A 22,492-nucleotide genomic window follows, 5' to 3' on the forward strand; every position below is an offset into this window, starting at 1 on the left:
TTCTCATCTTTATATGGAAATAATTGTAGTACTTATTTCAGAAGTGCAAAGTAAGAGGACGCGCAGTGTATAAGTCTGCCCTCACCCTGACAACAGTTGCAAGTCTGGGGGTCTTCAAGGTCACTCTTAGGTTTGACAATTTGCTAGAAGGACTGACAGAACTCACTGAAAGCTGTTATACTCAGTTGCTATTGAATACAGCTAAAGGCCACAAGTTACAATCAACCACATGAAGAGTCCAAAGAAATCCCAAACGTGGAGCTTCCAGTTGTTGTCTCCTCTGGAGACGTGGGCAGAGCTGCTGTCCTGGTATTGATACGTGATGATACACACAAAGCATTGCAAACTGAGGAAGCTCATCCAGTCCTTGGCGTCCAGAGTCTTTGCTGAGGGTCCACCTGCCTGACCTCAGCATCCTGCCCCACAGACGTCAAGCCTGTTCCTGCCTGACTCAAAACCCTTGTCATAAATCACATCCTCAGACTTTTTGATGTTGTCCCAAAGCTCTCAAGTAAACAAAGATACTCTTATCAGGCAGAATATTCCAAGGGCTTAAGAGATTGCCTCCCAGAGGCCTAAGACAAAGACCAGACCTCTCTTTGGACAAGATTAAATTCTTCTTTTTTGTGTGTGTGTGATATGACAAAAGAATCTTTAATGCAGTTTAGAACAGGTTACAATAACTAGTATTTTCCTGGTTGCAAATCACTAGGACTTACTGATACGAACTACATTTTCAGGCCAAGACTTCAAATATCCTCTCCATTTCATAACTTCAGTATTACACTTCAAATATCGTTAATTGTATACTCAGAACTTTGGCAGATTCCACCCTGAATGTCTTGATTTTTTTTTCATTTATTTTTATTAGTTGGAGGCTAATTACTTTACAATATTGTAGTGGTTTTTGTCATACACTGACATGAATCAGCCATGGATTTACACGTATTCCCCATCCCGATCCCCCCTCCCACCTCCCTCTCCACCCGATCCCTCTGGGTCTTCCCAGTGCACCAGGCCCGAGCACTTGTCTCATGCATCCCACCTGGGCTGGTGATCTGTTTCACCCTGGATAATATACATGTTTCGATGCTATTCTCTCGAAACATCCCACCCTCGCCTTCTCCCACAGAGTCCAAAAGTCTGTTCTGTACATCTGTGTCTCTTTTTCTGTTTTGCGTGTAGGGTTATCGTTACCATCTTTCTAAATTCCATATATATGCGGTTAGTATACTGTATTGGTCTTTATGTTTCCGGCTTACTTCACTCTGTATAATGGGCTCCAGTTTCATCCATCTCATTAGAACTGATTCAAATGAATTCTTTTTAATGGCTGAGTAATATTCCATGGTGTATATGTACCATAGCTTCCTTATCCATTCATCTGCTGATGGGCATCTAGGCTGCTTCCATGTCCTGGCTATTATAAACAGTGCTGCGATGAACATTGGGGTGCACGTGTCTCTTTCAGATCTGGTTTCCTCGGTGTGTATGCCCAGAAGTGGGATTGCTGGGTCATATGGCAGTTCTATTTCCAGTTTTTTAAGGAATCTCCACACTGTTCTCCATAGTGGCTGTACTAGTTTGCATTCCCACCAACAGTGTAAGAGAGTTCCCTTTTCTCCACACCCTCTCCAGCATTTATTGCTTGTAGACTTTTGGATAGCAGCCATCCTGACTGGCCTGTAATGGTACCTCATTGTGGTTTTGATTTGCATTTCTCTGATAATGAGTGATGTTGAGGATCTTTTCATGTGTTTGTTAGCCATCTGTATGTCTTCTTTGGAGAAATGTCTGTTTAGTTCTTTGGCCCATTTTTTTGATTGGGTCATTTATTTTTCTGGAATTGAGCTGCAGGAGTTGCTTGTATATTTTTGAGATTAATCCTTTGTCTGTTTCTTTGTTTGCTATTATTTTCTCCCAATCTGAGGGCTGTCTTTTCACCTTACTTGTAGTTTCCTTTGTAGTGCAAAAGCTTTTAAGTTTCATTAGATCCCATTTGTTTAGTTTTGCTTTTCTTTCCAATATTCTGGGAGGTGGGTCATAGAGGATCTTGCTGTGATTCATGTTGGAGAGTGTTTTGCCTATGTTCTCCTCTAGGAGTTTTATAGTTTCTGGTCTTACATTTAGATCTTTAATCCATTTTGAGTTTATTTTTGTGTATGGTGTTAGAAAGTGTTCTAGTTTCATTCTTTTACAAGTGGTTGACCAGTTTTCCCAGCACCACTTGTTAAAGATGGACAACATTAAATTCTTAACTACACAACAAATGTGTTTAAGAATTAAGTAAGATGATCCTTGCAATGGGCTTAGAATATTGCCTAGTACAAAAGAAGCATAAATTTTGGATATATAGCTATTATCATTAAAAATCCTTCTGATCCTATAGCATCCTATTAGATACTATAGGAAATTAACAAAGTGCAGTATATAATCTTATAGGAGAGATGCTAAGATTCAAGTGAAACCAATAGAAGTAGAATGAGGTGAGTACCACAGTGATGAAACAAGCAACGTGTGTTAGGGACCAGGAGAAAGGAGAGGTTATTTCCCGGTAGGGGTCAAAGGACAGCGGAGCTCACAGCAGCTGAGCTGCCCTGAGGGGGGGAGCTTCCGGAACAGGGAGGAGGGCGGGCCAGACCGAGGGACCCGAAGGAATAAACCTGGAGGTAGGAAAGCAAGTGTACCCTCAGGAAACAGGAGGAATGCGATGACCCGCAGAAGCAACCAGAGGAAGACATGGGCAGCGCTGGACAGACGGGCTGAGAGAGGTTTCAGCGTGGTACTGAGCACCTTATGCCTTTTCCCGCAGACACTAGGGAGCCAGTGACAATACCGGCCCTAAATAACACCCTGAAAGAGAATGTGCTGGCTCTTTTCATGTCTCCAGTCTTCCTCACCCACTTCACTCTTCCTCCCAAGATGCCCCACTTCACTTGGCTAATTACAATTCCTCCTGAAGACACAGCTGGGGAACTACCTCTGTGCACACTTCCGTAACAGAACACGCGCTCACGTCCCCGGGACCTGCGTTCCTCTCACTCTGCACAACTGCCTCTTGTCATCGCTGTGTGCTCAGCGTCTGTACTTGTTCAGAGGAAGGGTCAGGGGGAAAAGGGAGCAACTGGAAGCGGAGAGAGACATGAAATCTTGAAATATCAAAAGAGAATTTAAAAAGCAGATGTTTCTAGTTAATTTAAAGATAAACTAAGACACACAGAAAGTGACTAATAGTGCCTACAGTGAGACAGAATCTGTAACTGCTCAGCAGAGTCTTCTCAAGGCGTCCCGGGCGTTAGTAAGTAGTACTGTAGTAACAGGCAGAAGAAGAGCTTGCTTACAGAACACTTAGAAAGCACTTACTAGGCACCAGGTAAGCTCTGCTCGATTTATACGAACCCAGTAAATCTTTACAACTCAGTGGTGTAAGTACTTACCATTATCTCCATTTTTACAAAGAAAGAAATTGAGGTATAGAGAAGTTAAGCAAATTGCAAGAGAAATTCTGCTAACAATCCTAGGATTGTAAAAACTTGGTCTTGCCAAATTCACTTAATTGCATTAGAATAAAAGGCATCCGTAGAGTTGGAGATTGACCTAACGGGGCTGTAACTTCAGTCCTTTGTGCCTGCTGGAATAAAGGGCAGTGATCTTTTCATCCGAGGCACATGTTTCCACGCCAGGCCTCTGATGCCTGAGCGCCCCTGAGGACGGTTGTGTTTGAAGGACTGCCTGCTCACCTGTTCCGGCTGAACAATCACTTGTAGTTTTTTTCCAAGACCTCACATCTCGGAGGCTTCTTCTGGACTCAGAACAAAAGCAGCCCAGTGGTTGAAGGGGACTGTGTAGTGATAACCCCGCAAGCCCCAGCAGAGAAAACGTCTTTCTGCCTCTCGGCGGAAAGGCCAGCAGAGGCTTTCAGCAGGCGTGTGCCTGTCAGAACATGGTCTCCCTGGGTGGGTGTATTTTCCTTCCCTTTCCCTGCCGTGTGCGATGTACAAATTTCCTTTAAACCCATCATTTCTTGTAACTTAGACCACTTCTTGTTGGATTTTCCCACTCCCTTTTTGCTTTTCTCCTGTCAGAGCTCCTGACTTAGTCCGTCATTTACAGGAAAGAGAAAAACCCTCTTGTTTTGAGGGGATCTAGCAGAGGAGTTAAGAGTCGGACTCGACTGAGCGACTTCCCTTTCACTTTTCACTTTCATGCATTAGAGAAGGAAATGGCAACCCACTCCAGTGTTCTTGCCTGGAGAATCCCAGGACGGGGGAGCCTGGTGGGCTGCCGTCTACGGGGTCGCACAGAGTTGGACACGACTGAAGCGACTTAGCAGCAGCAGCAGAGGAGCGTCCCTGGATCTCAGCTATTCAGTAGTTTGTTCAATGAATCTTAAAATAACCCTGCCCTGTGAAAAATTTCAGCCCATGCTAGGTAATTAGGAAGGTGTTTTTCTCAAAGCCCCCACCATAAATTCCATAGAAATGTCCTACAAAGCAATCAAATGCCAGTTGATCAGAAGTAAAGGAAACTGTCACCAAAACGCTAGAGAAGCAACGGCTGGCCAGAGTGTTCAGCTGCACCATGCAGATCTATCCCTGCCAACCTGGCTCGGTGAGAGGGGAGAGAACTCCTCCAGCAGTTCTCAGATGAGCCAAAAATAAATACCACTGCCAGGCCTGGGAATGATTCGCATTTTGCAAATAGATAAATTAATAAGCCCATTTTCAGTTGAAGTGTGCGTTAAGACACTTTAGTGTCTGACTCTTTGCAGCAGGCTCTTCTGCCCATGGGATTCTCCAGGCAAGAATACTGGAGTGGGTTGCCATGCCCTCCTCTAGGGGATCTTCCCAATCCAGGGATCCAACTGGAATCTCTTATGTCTCCTGCATTGACAGGTAGGTTCTTTACCACTAACGCCACCTGGGAAGCCCAGTTTAAGTATATCAAGTATGAAAGGAACATATCTTACTTCTTTGCAGTGCTTAATAATCCTTGTTAAAATAGGGTCATAAATTCCTTTAAGTGTTAATGAGTTAGGATCCTTTGATTATTTAGACAGAAGAGATCCTAAAGCTCATTTCACTCACCTTCCTAATTCTGCAAAGGGAGAAGGTGAACTCTACTCTGAATCTAAAAGCGCAAGTTCATAGAAGTAATCAGAGCAGAACCCACACTGGGATTCAAGGCTGAGGTCTGTTAACCACAAAAAAAGAAAGAAAAAAGTCCTGTTCTCAAATGAAAGAGGGTTAGAGTGCCCTCTTGTGTTGCTACACAGAAATTCTTCATGTCTTTACAAAGTTTAAAATCACTTTAATCTCTCCACAAATTTTACTGCGTTGGGGTGAATGTCAGATATATACCTCTGGAAACAAATCCTGTAATCGCCATGTTATCAGAAGTAAATGCACAATGCATTTGACCTACTCATCAGTAAAGATATGGAAACAATAACATCATCCCCAGAATGGTTTTGTATGGATTCAGGTCTGGCAGACCTAGGTTTCTGTTCCAGGCAGCCACTGGCAATCTTGGTAACCTTGAACAAGCGGCTTAACCATTCTGAACCTCAGTCCTCTCATCTGTAAAATGCAGATAATCCCTGCCCTGCAGGACTGGCAGAGACCAGATGAGATCTCTGACATTTGGTACACAATGAAGAATAAATTGAAATTGTTAGTCATTTTCAAATGTGAGCCCCCACCAGGGATCAATCACCAGCAAGTTCATAATGAAGGAACTGAAGTGTGAACACCAGAGAGTGAACAGAATGTCCTTGGGATGTTTTTAGCTCTTGGAATAAAGGTTTCCATGTGCCCTGAGGGTCAGAGGGAGTACATTTGTAACGAAATATATACTAAATGTATTTAGTACATTTAGTATACAGGCAAAGAATCTGCCTGCAATGCAGGAGACCTGCATTTAATCCCTGGATTGGGAAGATCCCTGGAGAAGGAAATGGCAACCCACTCCAGTATTCTTGCCTGGTAAGTCTGATGGACAGAGGAGCCTGGTAGGCTACAGTTCAAAGAGTTGCAAAGAGTCGGATATTACTGAGGGACTAACACATACCTTGCCTTACATACTAAATATGTGATTCTTCCAAAATAAATTCTTCCTTTAGATGTTAAAATGGAGCTAGGCCCAATGGCTTCACCACAGATGGGCTCTCTTGTAGAGGTAACACCTGTTCTTCGGCACTAAGAGCCCAGCAAAGAATAAAGTCTGTTCTAAAAGAAAATGTTTGAAAACCAGATCTTATTCAGGGCCCTGGTCCAGTTCTTTTAGTAGTCTTTATTTATTGAGAGGGTAGCTATATTAAAATCAGTAAAGAACAGAGGTGAAAAACAATAGCTGGATGAATTCATCCTTTGGTTTTCATTTTCCTTAACTCCTTATTTATGAAACAAGCTCTCTCAGCTTATGTGTTCCCACAAACTGGCACTAAATCAGGTCCTTTTATCCCAGTGAACTTTCAAAGGTTCCGTCCTCCCTCCAGTAATTCTCACAGCCATCCTATTCAGACATGTGGGCGGGAGCTATCATTATGTACAATACAGGGAGACTTGGCCTTTAGATGTCAATGGAGGTGTGGAGTCTGGGATTCTGTCAGTATTTTTCTTGCACTAGCATTGGAGAGTTGCTAGAGGCTGTCCAGAAGCGTCTCGGTGGGAAGCAGGCAGGGGAGAGGAACCCCTCTCTTTCCACCGACCGGGGCGGGGCAGGGAAGACCGGCTGGGCTCCGTCATCCCCACGCTCATCCCGGATCCCGCAATCGCTGGGACGCGTGTGTAGATCACCGCGCCGCAAGAGCAGATGAGGGGCCGAGCAGTCCTGCCGCCTCGCCCCTGGGGTCGCTCATCCTTTCGGAGAATCTGTTACTTCACGTGAGACAAACACAGCCCGCGAGGCCGAGGTGTTTGTCACCGGTGGAAAGTCCACCCTCGGGCTCCCTCCTGGCCGCAGGGTTGGCGCTCCGGCGCCCTCCTGCCTGCTCGGCGGCGGCCCCGCAGCGGCGGACCCGGCGCTGCTCGCCGCCGTCCGGGCCGGGCCGCGCGCCCTCTTGCTGAGCTCGTTCTGCGGGCATAGATTTATCGTCACTGGGCCAGTGACGAGGTCCCCGACTCATAACCCGGACGTCTCCTCTTTGTGAGGATTAACTCAACAATACTCAGCAGCGGTCTTCCAGCTGCAGTAGTTACCTCGATGGCACCTGTGAAGCGCTCAGTTCCGGATGCTCATCTCATTTTCTGCCTTATGCCTTTGTTCTCCTACACATCGTTTTTCTCCTTAGAATGCCCTTGAACATCTATATATCCTGCTTGCTGATGCTTACCGACTGGCCCCTTGTGGTCCTGTGTCAACTCCAGCATACCATGAAAAAAGATTTTTCGTGGAGGGAAGCCTCCCTCGGTTTTGATGACCCGCTCCCCACTCCCCGGGGAGTTCTGCCTGTCCGGCCCAGCGCCAGGCGGGAGGGATGGTTTGGGGGCGGAGGAGCCCCGGTGTGACGCGGCCTGGAAAGCAGGACCCAGACAGGTGTCTGCTCCTGACGCGTTAATATCACGGCACCTCTTGCGTTGTCACTTTGAAAATCTGTCTTCATGGTGTGGGCCTTCCTGGTGGCTCAGTGGTAGAGAATCCACCTGCCACTGCAGAAGAGGAGGGTTTTGACCCTGGGTGAGAAAGATTCCCTGGAGAAGGGAATGGCAACCCCCTCCAGTATTCTTGCCTGGAGAATCCCGTGGACCCAGGAGGCTGGTGGGCTACTGTCCGTGGGACCACAAAAGAGCGGACACAACTGAGACACTAAACAGCAGCAACAACAGAATCCGTGATTGGGATACGGAGGCGAAATTGTGCCAAATCTCTCCGCCCGTCTGTCCTCTCCCAGGCCTCTCTGCTCAGCCCTGCCGCCGGTTCCGCTTTCTCTCCCCTCCTTCTGGCCTCTCGGCCCCCCTCCCTTTCCTCTGCAGAACAGGTCAGGTCCTTCCAAGCTTCTGTCTCCACATTTGCACACCCCCACCCACTGCTTAGTACTGCTGCGAGTATGTCAAAAGCCATTAATACCAAAGATGAATATTTTATTTGTGCCTCACAAACAAAAGATACCACAGTTATCAGGACGGCTCTGCTTAGAGGATAGCGTGAACTGAAAATGACTTTTTTTTTCTCTTATCACGTGTTCATATTCAAAATAAAGAGTTTACTATGTGCATTAAAGAGAGCACAGGCTCTCTCTTTCTCCCTCTTTTTTTTAAACATCTTGCCCATTTTGTAAGGAGTCTCTGGTGAAAACCTATATCAACTGGCATCAAATCTGTAGAGACTGTCCCAGCGATTCTTTTACATCCCTTCAGCCCCTGCTCTGATACTGTGCCCCCCAACACAGATCTCCCAGGCGGCCCACAGTGGTGGTCAGGGGCGGGAAGATGCCCGGGAGGAAGATGAGCGAGTGACAGCCTTCCCGAGAAGTGAGAGCCAAGTAGTGCTCCATCTGGAGTCTGGCTGGACCGCTGCTCCCTGGAGGGCCCGAGGGGGGTCCCTCTATATTCTTTGTCACTGTTGAGTCTGAGAGTGGACCCTCGCACTGAGGGAGTGAGCAGTTTCCAAGTGGCTGTTCTTTGGAAACCTGACCTCGTCAATAAGCTCCATTCAGAACTTGAGATATATGTTCCCGGTCATTTGTAAAACTAAGCAGTGGTCTCTCCAAACCTTAGAAGAATATGTAGAGTTCTTGATCAAATGATTTTAAGTGGGAATGCTTTTTATTATCTTAGTCTTAGTACTTTGGAAAAAAATTTTTTTTAATTTCTTAAAAAGCACAGGTTCTTTAAAATTCAAACACTTTTAGTGAAATAGTGTATTTGTGCACCCAAAGCTCATTTTTTGCTCATTTTCTAAGAAATTCTATTGGAAAATTTCTTAGAAATTATATGAGGATAGAATCTTCTGATCTCTATGTAAATCAAGGCATACAATCCTCTTATTTTCTCAGAAAACTTTGGCCCTTTGAAATGAATGAAAACATTGCCAGATTGTCTCCCAGAACTCTCCAAGATGGATGGACTGTATCAGGAGGAGGTGTTGTTCAGCTAGGCCTCTCATTTTCTGACCCCAGCTCCATTTGAGATCTGTTCTCTTTTCTTCTCCTCCTTAGGAGATGGGAGAACATTGCTTCTTTCTTTGGCTTGAACACTTATCTTTTCTGTCTTTATAAAGCCTGCTACTGCTCTCTTCTCAGCTGTTTGCACTGGTCATCATTGGATCTAGTTGAGTTTTTATTCCCACCCAGACTCCTGCTGTTTATCTGAATGACCTAGCTTCATTCAAATAGAGTGTAAGCAAGATTTTTGGTCTTTTGTGTTTGGGCACCTTCAATATCCTCTTGCTGTATTTTTTAGATGAGGAAGAGTCTTTGCAGCTAAGATCTTACTCATTTTCCTGGAATAATTTTTGGTATGTATTTTACATTAATTTAGAAAAATAAATGTGACATCCAGTACCATTTTATGCAGGATCAGGTCCTCTGGGTAACTGTCAAAATGGCTGCACCTGTTTTCTTGCAAACTGCGCCTCAGTTGACAGGGTATAAGCTAATAATCAGTGAAAGAGGGTGAAATTACAAATCGCACGGCCTAAAGTTCAAACTGAGATGAAAATATACAAGCCCTAACTGGCCACTCTGACGGTCCTTAACAGAAAATGCATGTCGATTCATTATATGTTTTAAGACCAGGCTTGTAATGGGCCAGATCAATTTTATTTTGACAGACATATTAATAGTATGATGAAGTCCTGATAAAAATTGGGAGTTTTGATGGCTCTTTTAAAAAATAAGCTCAGAATAGTAATTGTCTTTAAGAGAAAATTTGAAGAATGATGATCATGTCTCGAAGCTTTTTGTTGATATTAGTAAAAATACATCTACGAAATAGTGGATTTCTCTCAAATCCTTTATATGTTTCCAAGTAAATGAAGCATGTTTTTTTTTTTCTCCTGAATAAAAGTTTTTTCTGGATTTTATTTCAGATGGGCCGTTTTAGTGTCAATATATACACAGAGACATGCACATAAACACTCAACACTGAGAGACCTTAGTTCTAAACCTCTGTAGATATCCCTACCATGAGGTTTTGCTATCTAAATGTTTGCCATAACAACTTATATAAGTTGTAGTTTACCTGGAATTCACTACCTAAATGAAAAAATCTCATAGTGAATTCACACGTGTGGGCTCGCAAAGCATTTAAGGTGCCGGTGCTTCCAGGCCGGGAGATGGAGAACGTGTCACGTCCAGGGCCCAGCTGCTCTTTCATAGGCTCAGCCGCGCACTAGCTCTCAGCTGGCCACATTACCAAGTGGAAATGTCTTCTAAGAAAGCCAACTAAAATCGGTGAACCCAAGAGGCCTGAAGAGCCTGTACATGCAAAGAAAAAATCGAAGTGTAAAACATGCTGAGAGAAGCGAACTGCATAAAGTGGCCATGGTCACGTCCCTAAGGACTATGCACTAATATCTTCAATATGTAAGAAAATTCAGGAAAAACTTCTGAAGAAAACTTCAGAGAAACTAGTGTTTGGTATTCTAAATCCTTTCTGTTATAGAAAGATTCTTTATGGATGGTTATGTAAGTGTTGGAGTGTTTTTGTGATACTTATTAGAACTGATGAGCTTTCCACGTGGCTCAGAGAATCCATCTGCAATGCAGGAAACGCGGTTTTGATCCATGGGTCAGGAAGATCCCCTGGAGAAGGAACTGGCTACCCACTCCGGTGTTCTTGCCTGGGGCAGCCCATGGACGGAGGAGCCTGATGGGCTGCAGTCCATGGCGTCGCAAAAGAATCTGACATGACTTACCGGCTAAACTCTTGGTCCTTCAGGGCTTTGTAGGTGGAGGAGTGACTTGGGAGATGCCTGCTGGGAATACTTAAAAGATAGCTAGGAAAGAGAGAATTGAGTTGATTCCCAACCCATTAGTGCTCTCGGGGCAGGGAACGGGAAGAGGCCCTCCCACTTCCGGCTCGCCTTGTGAGCGGTGCCCCGTGGGAAGCGATCACTGGGGGCATTGACAGACATGCCACTTACACATAAAAGAGGTTCAAGGTCAGAGATCCAGCCGACAAGTCAGCTGTCCACGTGACTACTAGGGCGTTCTGTCTGGAGTGCTGTCTCTCAGCCTGGTTTTCTTTATAGTCATGCTAAGGAGAACTTTTGGCCATTTCTATTCCTGCTCAGTGCCCCCACCCCCAAATAAAGGCGTTTTAATTCCACAGGTACACTGCATGGTACATCTGTTTGGGTATTCTCTGTATGCTTTACCCATAAAAAGAAGGGTTTTTCACCCCCAAAAACCTATTTTTGCTTCCTTTGGGCAGTGTCACCCTCACTGGGAACGCGTAGCCTGGAGACCCCAATACGTTGAGTGATGTGAGCAAACGCTGGGTGAGAGAGTGGCCTTCAGTAAACAGACCTGGAGGGGGCTCATGAGCTTCAGGGCTAAAGGGCCCCGAGGGCAGGATAGTACCTATGGTAGGCGAGAAGAAATTTTCCTAAATATATGAGATCACGTGTTCTTTGACCTGGGTCACCATCCCCACCTCCCCAGATGCCACCCAGAGGTGCATTAAAGATTTTCTGTCTTCCTCGTTGTTCAGTCACCAAGTCGTGTTGGACTCTTTGCAACCCCATGGACTGCAGCACACCAGGCTTCCCTGTCTTTCACTATCTCCTGGAGTTTGCTCAAACTCATATCCATTGGGTCAGTGATGCCAGTCAACCATTTCATCCTCTTCCTCTTATTCTTCACTTAACTCTTGTTTCATCCTTCCCTCTGTGTTTTTAAGTGTAGTCACTACATAATCTAAAATGCCATTGTGTTGTTGATGGTATGTACCATGATGGTATGTATTGTTCATGGAATGTATGTGACTTGAATTGTTTGTTTTATTTAGAGACCGGCTTCCCAAGAAGCTTGCTTTACACTCTTTTTAATTAAGTTCAGAAAAATGGCTACTATTCCAATTTGCGAGAAATGGGTAGTGAAAGTGCTTTAACTAAAAACTGTTGTGTGTTCACTTGAGATTTCCCAATTCCCAAATAACACCCCTTAGAAAGAGTAAAGTGGCAGTTGGTGTTCCAGATAAAGAGCAAACTGACTGTCCCCTGTCCTGACATAGCAGCTCATTTTCTCCTACCTGGTCCCTAAGCCGCTTGAGTCATGTCAACTCTGAGACCATATGGGCTGTAGCCCGCCAGGCTCCTCCATCCATGGGATTCTCCAGGCGAGAATACTGGAGTGGGTTGCCATGCCCTCCTCTAGGGGATCTTCCCGACCCAGGGATCAAACCTGTGTCTCTTGTCTCCTGCATTGGCAGGTGGGTTCTTTATCACTTAGTTACCACCTAGAAACCCCAGTGCAGTGTAGGAGGAAATACCTAACATAGGATAAATATCCTGCTAACCTTTTCTTGTTCAAATATCTTTTTCCTTGTGATTTTGCTGCTTCAGTAACTTTATTCTGAACTCAGTAACCCAGTACACATGTAAAATGCCCTAATTAAACTTAAATATCCTCATATAATGACTTACTAGAAGGCATGATAAGGAAGGAAGGTGCCCCAATATTTTTCTTTTCTTGCCAACAAGCTGTGATTTTTCAACTGGTCAAAGGGCTGGAGGCATTCCTAGAACAAAAAGATTGGTAAAGAGAGCTGCTCCTCAGACATGCGAAAGGCAGTCCAGCAGATTTTCATCTGAAGATTTGAAAGTACTGGAAGACTGACCAGAGAAACTGATCCCAAGAAGTCAGAGAGCCTGTTGGCAAAGGGTAATCTTACATTTATAAGCAGGGGTGCCAAGCCTGGGTAGACAGAATCACTGGGGGAGCTTTTCATGTTTTTCCTCCTCAACTCCCACCCCAGAGAGATTCTGACTTCACAGGTCTTGAGTGGGATCTTGGGCACTTGTGTTTCCTAAAAGCTCCTCCAGGGGATTCTGATGTGCATTCAAGGTTGAGAATTACTCCTTTAGATTGCAGAGTGCTTTCACATACATTATGCAGGGTTTTATATACATAAAGAGAGGAAGTAGAAACATTTTAATGCCTTTTTATTGTATGAAGGAAACAGGAAGGACAAGCGTGGTAACTGAAAATGAAAAGATTACAGAAAAATGTTTCCAAAAATTGGAGGAAAATACCTCCACCTGTGTAGGGCTAAAATTAGGGATGGTATCAATCCATGAGCGTAGAACATTAAGGAAAGGCCTGTTTGTTCATATTTTCTGCTCTGTCGGAATATTCTTGAGATGACAAAAATTCCCTTCCCAGAAAAGTTTAAAAATAGTTATCCAGTATTTAATGACTATTATTTTCTAAAACCTTATTTAGTCCACTCTATAAATGATAAATATTAGAGAAGTAAAATGTTGGTTGTTAGATGAAAAGTTTGTTAGAAAATATCATGTTACTATTTCCATGTGCATTTGGGGGCTGTGCATATGATTGGTATGTATGGACAGACAACGTGTCTTCACAATGATCCTTGCAGCTTTCAGATGGTTACAATTAATAATTCTGCAGATAAAAGTGGCAAGTAACAACTTGGTTGTAGCCAGCCAAGATATAGAGCCTACTCTGGGCTCTCAGCTCAGAGGAAATAGAAGTCAAGTCACAGTGAGGAAGAAGAAAGTAAGTTGTGATCAGCAAGTAGGATATTGTGCTTTGAGATTTTAAAAGTGGGCAATGACAGAGCTTAGGCGGTGACCCAGTGGGAGAGTGACGGCTACTGTCAGCAAGGTAGAGGCTAAGCTGTTATCTCCACATCAGCCAAGAAGCTGGGGAGGAACAGTGCTTCAGGTGCAGGAAAGAAAATCTTCCAGACCCTAAGTGTTTAAGGTAAGGAATTTCAGGTGATCACCTCTTTTCCCCTCTAGTTTCCAAGTGACAGAGAGTGACTAATAATAACAGTAACAATAGTTAAGCACTTAGTATGCATCAGCATTGTTCCAGGCACTTTGCATGCATTCCAACATTCACAACAATTTTTGTGCCAATCAATATGATCATGCCCATTTTACAGATGAAACAACTGAGGCATAGGGTAAGCAGCTTACCCGGTATGAGTTTTAAACACTGGTGAACAGATTTGGGATGAGAAAATATTTTATGAAAGCTATCAGCAAAGTAAGTGCGTAGAGTCTGAGGAAGGGGCCTGGTGAGATATGAGGCTGGAATAATACACGAACTTTGTTGAGGAGAGCCCTGAACACCAGTGACCAGAGTTTGAACCTGATCTGTGGGTAGGAGGGAAATGACGTGATCAGCACTATTATCTTGAGACGATCAACTTTTAAGTGTGAACAGATTAGAGCGGCTGGACTCAAAGGACAAGTCACGGCGCTGTCGGTCCTGCTTATAAGACAGATAGTGAGGGGGTGGCAGGTGAAGGTTAAAGGAAGAGACATGTCTGACGTCTTTTTTAGAAGTCAGATACTAAGATTCAGTAACTGGTTGGATGCAGGGGGTGAGGAAGAGGGAAGAATTTAGTTAGAATCCAAAGCTTCAAATCTGAGTAACTGAGAGAACTATTGACAGATCTAGCAGAGGCATTTTGTGGGGATCAGAGGGGCCGCATGAGTGGCTGGCTTTATGGAGTAAATGGAGAATCCGTCGTTTGTCGTGCCGGAAGACCACAGCAGAAGCTGGACACATAAATTTGGAATGTTAGAAGAGTCTGGGCTAGAAATGAAACTTTTTGGTGTCATTTGCATAATGGTGCTGTGATTAGAAATTTGGGAAGTGGATGAAATCACTGAGGGTGGGAAAAGGAAAGAGTAAAGACCCTTGGAAACTTTAAACCGGGAGACAGGCAAGAGGGAGAAGAGCCAGCAAAGGAGGCCAGAGGAGAGCAAAGAAGGACAGGGGCCGCTGAAGATCAGGGGAGGCCAGAGGAGAGCAAAGAAGGACAGGGGCCCCTGAAGAGCAGGGAGGCCAGAGGAGAGCGGTCAGAGGAGGACAGGGGCCCCTGAAGATCAGGGGAGGCCAGAGGAGAGCAGTCAGGGGAGGACAGGGACCCCTGAAGATCAGGGGAGGCCAGAGGAGAGCAGTCAGGGGAGGACAGGGACCCCTGAAGAGCAGGGGAGGCCAGAGGAGAGCAAAGAAGGACAGGGGCCCCTGAAGAGCAGGGAGGCCAGAGGAGAGCAAAGAAGGACAGGGGCCCCTGAAGAGCAGGGAGGCCAGAGGAGAGCAAAGAAGGACAGGGGCCCCTGAAGAGCAGGGAGGCCAGAGGAGAGCAAAGAAGGACAGGGGCACCTGAAGAGCAGGGAGGCCAGAGGAGAGCAAAGAAGGACAGGGGCCCCTGAAGAGCAGGGGAGGCCAGAGGAGAGCGGTCAGAGGAGGACAGGGACCCCTGAAGATCAGGGGAGGCCAGAGGAGAGCAGTCAGGGGAGGACAGGGACCCCTGAAGATCAGGAGAGGCCAGAGGAGAGCGGTCAGAGGAGGACAGGGACCCCTGAAGGTGCATCGTGCATCACACGGGAAAGGAAAGTGAAAGTGAAAGAAGCTCAGTCGTGTCTGACTCTTTGTGACCCCAAGGACTATACAGCCCATGGAATTCTCCCGGCCAGAATACTGGAGTGGGTAGCCTTTCCCTTCTCCAGGGGATCTTCCCAACCCAGGGAGCAAACCCAGGTTTCCCACATTGCAGGCAGATTGTCTACCAGCTGAGCCACAAGGGTAGCCCAATAACATATACAAAAATGTAAGAAGGTTCCGGAAAAGAGCTGACTTAGCAGACCCTCACAGAGCCCAGGAAGACCAAAGCCATTTGGAGTTGTCGATTCCAAGGATACAAGGATCAAGCGTAGCAACACAAGGGTAGGAGGTTGCTTCCAACTGGAAGGAGAGAGTTGATCAGGGAGACAAAGGTCACAGCACTGGCCTCTGAAGAATTCAATAGCCAGGAAAAAAGAGGACAGTCACTTGAAGGGGTGAGACGTGGAAAGTGATTTGTTCTGTTCTTAAGATAAAGAAGACCACTTAAATCTGTTGTAGTCAGAGATTAAAAAAAAAAAAAAACGCCCTGGAGAGGTTGAGTGAAGATGCAGACGTACTTTCAGGTGGTAGCAGCGAAAACCCTTCCTGTGGCAGAAACGGCCACAGAATGAAGTTCTAAACCATTTCCTAACCTTGTCATAAAACAAGCCAGGGCTCACGGAGCCATGATCCTGACCAAGTCCACACAGCAGTTGTCTTCGAGAACAAGGCGATGGGGTGGGGTGCCGGTGGAGGGGGTTCCGCTTCTCTGGGGGAAATGTGTGAATTTAGGCCATGTATCCCAGGGCAGAGGGCGAGAAGCGGTCCTAAAGACAGTCTGGAAACTTTTTTTTTTTGGCTGTGCTGGGTGTTTCTTGCTGCTCAGGCTTTTTCTAGTTACAGCAAACAGGGGCTTCTCTTGTTGTAGAGCACAGGCCAGGATGAGCAGGCTCAGCAGTTGCCCTGAAACACGTGGCATCTTCCTGAACTGGGTATTGAACCCGTGTCCCCTGCATTGGCAGTCGGATTCTTAACTACTGGATGACCAGGGAAACCCCAAGACAGTGTAAAGAGTAAAATATCTTCTTTCAAGGTTTAGGGAGAAGAGGAAACTTTGATAATAAATCTGGGGTGGAAAATATTAAGATTTTCCTTTTGTAAGTACTCTTTGCACAATCTAACCTTGTAAATACTCTATGTGAGGGTTGGGGCATTTTCACCTGGTTTTTCGAAAAAGAGATAGTTAAGCGCACTTAAGCGTCCGGATGTTATTGTTCTCACTCTACATATGTGAGCTCAACAACCTCCTGGGGAAAAGTTAGGTAGGAAGGCATAAATATTGACAGTGGTTAATGGGCCAGTGCTGGCTTTGACTGCCGGAGGCCTCGGAAGGGTAAACGCGATCACACAGGCAGCGACCAGCCTGCTCCCTCGTCCTGTTTCTTCCCGTCCAGGGGGTGGCCGTGGGCAGGGCTAGGCAGCTGGAACAGCAGAGGGAGCAAAGAGGTGCAGAGAGACGCCGGGTTCCCCGGGCACGCACGCCCTTCCTCTCCGCAGGATGCGCTGGTGCCCGCTGTGTCCCCAGCTATTCAGAATCGGGCCCCGGGGCCCACGGCTGCCGCACGGCGGCCCAGTCCTCAGACGCGGAGAAAAGCCCGAGGTTGTTAGCACGTCTCCCTCCGGACAGGAAGCTGGGCTCAGCATCAGCCAGAGAACGCCAGCAGGGATCTGCTCTTCTCCACCCTTGGGTAGTGGCTATTCCCTGATACCCAGGGAAGAATTAAGTGCAATGCATAACTCACACTGTATTACACACTCAATCCCAAACAGCTGGGCTGCTGATAAAATCTGAAAAGAAGCGAGAACTGGCTGTCCTCCATCTATGCATAATGTATTCCTAATAAATCTCTCAGTGAAGAGGTATAAAGAGCTCCTATTTCTGCTGCAGCCCAGGGAAGCAGAGCATTCGGCGGGGATCCAGAGTCTCATTAGCAGAGACAGCGAGTATGGGAACTCCAGGGGGACTCACTCCACGTTTCTATTGATAACGTGGCCATTTTTTACCTGAAACGTGCTAGTAATTTTCTTGCTCACAAAATTCACTTTGCCTGAGGACTGATAACTATGCTTTTTCTTAATAGTTACTGAATACCCTCATGTTCTAGAGAATACACAGCAATACAGCGTCGCTTGCCACACTTTTTTTTGTTGTTTTTTGGCTTTATTTCTAAAAAGATAAAACAGCAAAACCACTCCCAGAATGATTTATTTTCAAGAAAATGGAAATAACGAAACATGAAAGAGTAGAGTTGTATAAAACCCTACATTATGTATGAAATGCCCACTCTAAAACTTGCTGAGAAGCGTAACTGGTGACAGCCAGGAGTATTCTGTGTGAACAGAAGAGCTCTGATTCTGGTGTGGGTCGTAGTGATTAAGGACAAGATCGGCAGTGTCAGAACACAACGCTCTCCTCCTAGATTTTGCCTGCAAAGTGCAGCTCCCTGTGAGGAGAACCCTGGGTCAGAGCCACTCCCCAAGCCAACCAAGTAACAATGGCTGACCCCGGACGGAAACTGCTGACAAACCGGAAGATATTTGTTGAAGATAATTTTTACTTGTTACTACTGAAATACTTTCTCACTATAGTTAGGAAAGTGTCTCTCGTGGTCATTTGGACTTTATAACAGTAAGATCATCTCAGTGTCCAGGAGGGTCCTCACCCTCTTTAAGGAAGAGAAATGCAACATGCACTTGATGATTTAATAGCAATTTTGGCTTATTAAGAGATGATTTCAGAAAGAGGGGCATATAACTAATAAGGCTCTTCAGAATGTTTATATGATCTGTTAAGAAATCATTACCACTGACTCATTTTTACAATAGTAAAATAGTATATACAAAAGTGTAAGAAGTCAGTTTAAAAAAAGTAAATTCTGCCTTTCTTAGAATTTAAATGCCTGTCCCAGCATTACTGAGATGGACACAGAGTTGCCTTTTCTTTCAATGCCTGCTTGAATAAAGCAGCTGCACCACCATTAAACATTCTCCTATGAGGGACGCTTAAGGAGCCTCAGTTTGTCTCTATTAGGAATATTCTTCAGAAGACATCTTTATTTTTCCAAACATTAGTTTAGTTCTTCAGAATAGATTTCCTGTTGAAAATGAATTTTCTGAAATGAAATTACTAGATTAAATGGTGTGAATATTTTAAAGCTCTTCTCAAACATTTTTCTAAGTAGCTTTCCAAAAGGGTATTTATTAATTTACCTTATACCAGCAATGTATGAAATGATCATTTTACTCCTGGCTGAAAAGTGGAAAGTGAAAGTCGCTCACCTGTGTCTGACTCTTTACCACCCCCTGGACTCTACAGTCCACGGAATTCTCCAGGCCAGGATACTGGAGTGGGTAGCCTTTCCCTTCTCCAGGGGATTTTCCCAACCCAGGGATCGAACTGTGGTCTTCCACGTTGCGGCGGATTCTTTACCAACTGAGCTATGAACGAGCTGCTAATAAGACTGCATTGCCTTTATTTGTGTTTATTTCATCCCTTGCAAGCTTGGAAATTTTTGCCAGTATTTGTTGTCAGTATTCTGTGTGTGTACTTGGTTTTTAATTCTTGTCTTTTCGGATTATCTGTCCCAGCTCAGTCTCAACACTCACCTCCCCTTTGTTGCTTTGTGTAGGCTCCCATGATTCGTTCAGCTACTGGGTAGACGAAAAGTCCCCAGTGGGGCCTGACCAAACCCCAGCGATCAAACGCCTCGCCAGGATCTCCTTCGTGAAGAAGGTCATGAAGAAATGGTCTGTGACTCAGAACCTGACATTCCGAGAACAGCTGGATGCTGGGATCCGCTACTTTGACCTGCGTGTGTCTTCCAAGCCAGGAGACGCCGACCAGGAAATCTACTTCATTCACGGGCTTTTTGGCATCAGGGTCTGGGATGGGCTGATGGAGATCGACTCGTTCCTCACACAGCACCCCCAAGAGATTGTCTTCCTGGATTTCAACCACTTCTACGCCATGGATGAGGCCCATCACAAACGCCTGATTCTCCGGATCCAGGAGGCCTTTGGAAGCAAGTTGTGCTCAGCCTGCAGCGTGGAGAGCATGACGCTGCGGACGCTGTGGGAGAAGAAGTGCCAGGTAGGAGGGAGCACAGGGAAACTTCCAAGGGCAAGAACGGAACTCTTCCTGCTTTTTCTGGGCCACCAGCTCTAAGACGTCTCACTCCAGGGCCCTTGGGGTAGAAGGCGTAGAGTGTTTGGGATAATAAAGTCTGGTTCCTGGGCTGTCAGATGGCGCCAAGGGCTCCCCTGGGCACCACTGAACCGGGATTGACACCCGCCAAATAGTTACTCCTTGTTTGGCAACTGGTTGAGCATCTAAGTTGACTTTGAGTGACCTGGCCAGAACCAGCCCAAGGCAGAGCTGTGAAATAGGACCAGCTGGCCATTACCATTTTTCTGTCTCCCATCCAGTCTGTTTTCACCCTCCTCATTCCCCTAAGGGATAATCTGTCCCATGGTGCCTTCAACTCACTGTCAGATCATCCCTGACAAATGTTAATTGATAGGTAGAAGCATCAGCTGACAAAGGCACAGGAAGTGACTCGTCTCAGAGGTGTTAACATTTTTAAGGGCGTTTCAGTCAGTGGGGGAGATGGAGTTCGGGAAGGAAAGGTCCAGGGGACCAAGGCTGGAAGAGCACCCCCAAGTCGAGAAGAGCCCCGACTTAGACCCGTGCTGCAGAGACTCAGGGAAAGGGGTGTGGGCCTCAGGTAAACTCTTCTCTGGTCTCAGAGGACAGTGACGGTGGGAGAGGAGAGCTTCAGGAATGGTCAGGCTCCAATATAGACTCTTTGAAAAGGAAAAAAGACCTTTCATTCACAGTTGCTCCCTTACTCACAGATGCATTAACCAAAACATCTTAAAGAGGCAGTTATTTTTGAACTGAAAGAAGAGCTTTTAATTAAAAATCAATTTAAGATTACTCATTTGCAAATATATATTGAACACCAAGTATGTGCCAAGCTCCTAACTAAAACACTTGGGTTAAATCAGTAAATAAAACAAAGATCCTCGCCCTGATGGAGGATTCATTCAGGTGGAGGGAGATAGATCATAGGTAATAAATATGACAAATACAGTCTATAAAGTGTTAGAAAGTCATGGGAGCAATGGAAAAAGAAAGGCAAGCAGCGTAAGGGGGAGCCAGGGTTCTGTGGGTTGGAGGGTTGGTCACAGTTTTAAATAGTTTGATCAGAGTAGCCCTCATGGAAAAGATGGCATTTGAGGGAGTTAATCTATTGGGGGAAGAGCTTTCCCAGCAGAGGAACGAACCACAGCAGAGCCCCAAAGCAGGAAGGCGCCCGACATTGTCGAGGAAAAGCAGGAGCCGTGGGGCTGGAAAGCAGAGCCACAGAGGGGTCAGAGAGGTAGCGGAACCGTGAGGGCCTTGAAGGACTTGGCTTTTACTCTGAGTGAGGGAGGTTCTGGGAGGGTCCCAAGCCCAGGGTGCTGTGGCCTAACGTAGGTTCTGCTGGCATCCCTCCAGTTACTAAGAAGAGGCTTGGAGTAGAGACGGAAGGGAAGTATGGACACCAGACTCTCAGTGGGAAGTGGTCAGATTTTGAATCCAGGAGAAGTTAGAGCTAATAGGGTTTCCGCATTGTTGGGACCATGAGGATTCAAGGATGACTCCCAGACGTGGCCTGGGGAGCGAGAAATGCTAGGCTGCACTGCACACCCCTGACTGGCCCCACAGAGCCTGAGCCTCTGGGTCTACGAGACTAAAGAGTCAACCTCAGTGTCTGTTAGTTAGCTAAGCTATCTTTCTTCACTAAAGCTTTCATAAGTGATATTTTGCCAAACAGTTGCCACGCCTCTCCTCTAAACATAAGTTTGTTTTTTTTTTTTACCTGTTTGGACTCACAAGTCTGATTTGGAGAAATTTTTTCCCAGTGGAATCTGTCTCTTACAACGTTAAGTAATACTAGTAACGAGCAATAATAACATTTATGGGATTTTACAGTGTGCTAAGTAGAGGGATTACCTCGTTAAATTCTCTCACCAACATAGGTTGATATAGGTTGTCATTATGATCCTTATTTTACAGATTTGAAAACTGAGGCTTTCCCAGGAGAACATTGTTGGCTAGTGGCAAGGCTCCCCAGAGTTCCCACAGTTCTCCGTGCTTTCCCAGGGCTGTTCACACATCGTGGTGATTTTCACAGCCAGAGTCATAGATTATGCTAGCAAAAACACTTTGGCTTTATTTATAAGCCTCTATTATCATAGGTTGGAGAAGGCAATGGCACCCCACTCCAGTACTCTTGCCTGGAAAATCCCATGGACGGAGAAGCCTGGTGGGCTGCAGTCCATGGGGTCGCTAAGAGTCGGACTCGACTGAACGACTTCACTTTCACTTTTCACTTTCATGCATTGGAGAAGGAAATGGCAACCCACTCCAGTGTTCTCGCCTGGAGAATCCCAGGGATGGGGGAGCCTGGTGGGCTGCCGTCTATGGGATTGCACAGAGTCGGACACGACTGAAGCGACTTAGCAGCAGCAGCAGCATTATCATAGGTTTTCAGAGGGTTAGCTGAGTGGGAGACAGGGAAGATCTGTGAATGGGCCTTTGAATATGAGGATTTGGGTAAGGTTGAATTTTGAGCTAAGTTGGTAAACAGGTTATAGTCTTATAATTTTGTACACAGGCTGCCATATTGCATACTAGATCATTTAGAAATTTGCAAGAGAAACAGGTAATTTCAGGAGTAACGAATCATGTGGGCAGTGAATTTCTAGCAGAGAGTAAAGCTCTGTTATAGTTTTAAGTGTGGACTAGTCTATATCATTCAACAACCAACACCCCTAAAATTATGACAGAAAGAGACTGTGATGACATGTCAGAAAAAGGGCTCATGGCATCAACTTGAATTTCAGGGCTTCCCT

The 22,492-nt window shown here is 45.6% G+C and overlaps 1 protein-coding gene across 3 annotated transcripts in view; it reads left to right on the top strand.

Annotated features, from left to right (window-relative positions):
* The window catches only part of PLCXD2 (phosphatidylinositol specific phospholipase C X domain containing 2), a 55,267-nt gene that overhangs the window by 18,238 nt on the left and 14,537 nt on the right, over positions 1-22,492 (top strand). For all 3 annotated transcript variants that reach the window (XR_006339141.1, XR_006339142.1, XM_043892926.1), the window contains exon 2: positions 19,222-19,682. Coding sequence is in view for 1 of the 3 variants with exons in the window: in XM_043892926.1 (XP_043748861.1) it covers positions 19,222-19,682 (461 nt within the window). In the remaining 2 variants the exon portion in view is untranslated. The remainder of the gene's footprint in view (positions 1-19,221; positions 19,683-22,492) is intronic.

The sequence above is a fragment of the Cervus elaphus genome, chromosome 31 (assembly GCF_910594005.1).
Source record: "Cervus elaphus chromosome 31, mCerEla1.1, whole genome shotgun sequence".
Classification (NCBI taxonomy): domain Eukaryota; kingdom Metazoa; phylum Chordata; class Mammalia; order Artiodactyla; family Cervidae; genus Cervus; species Cervus elaphus.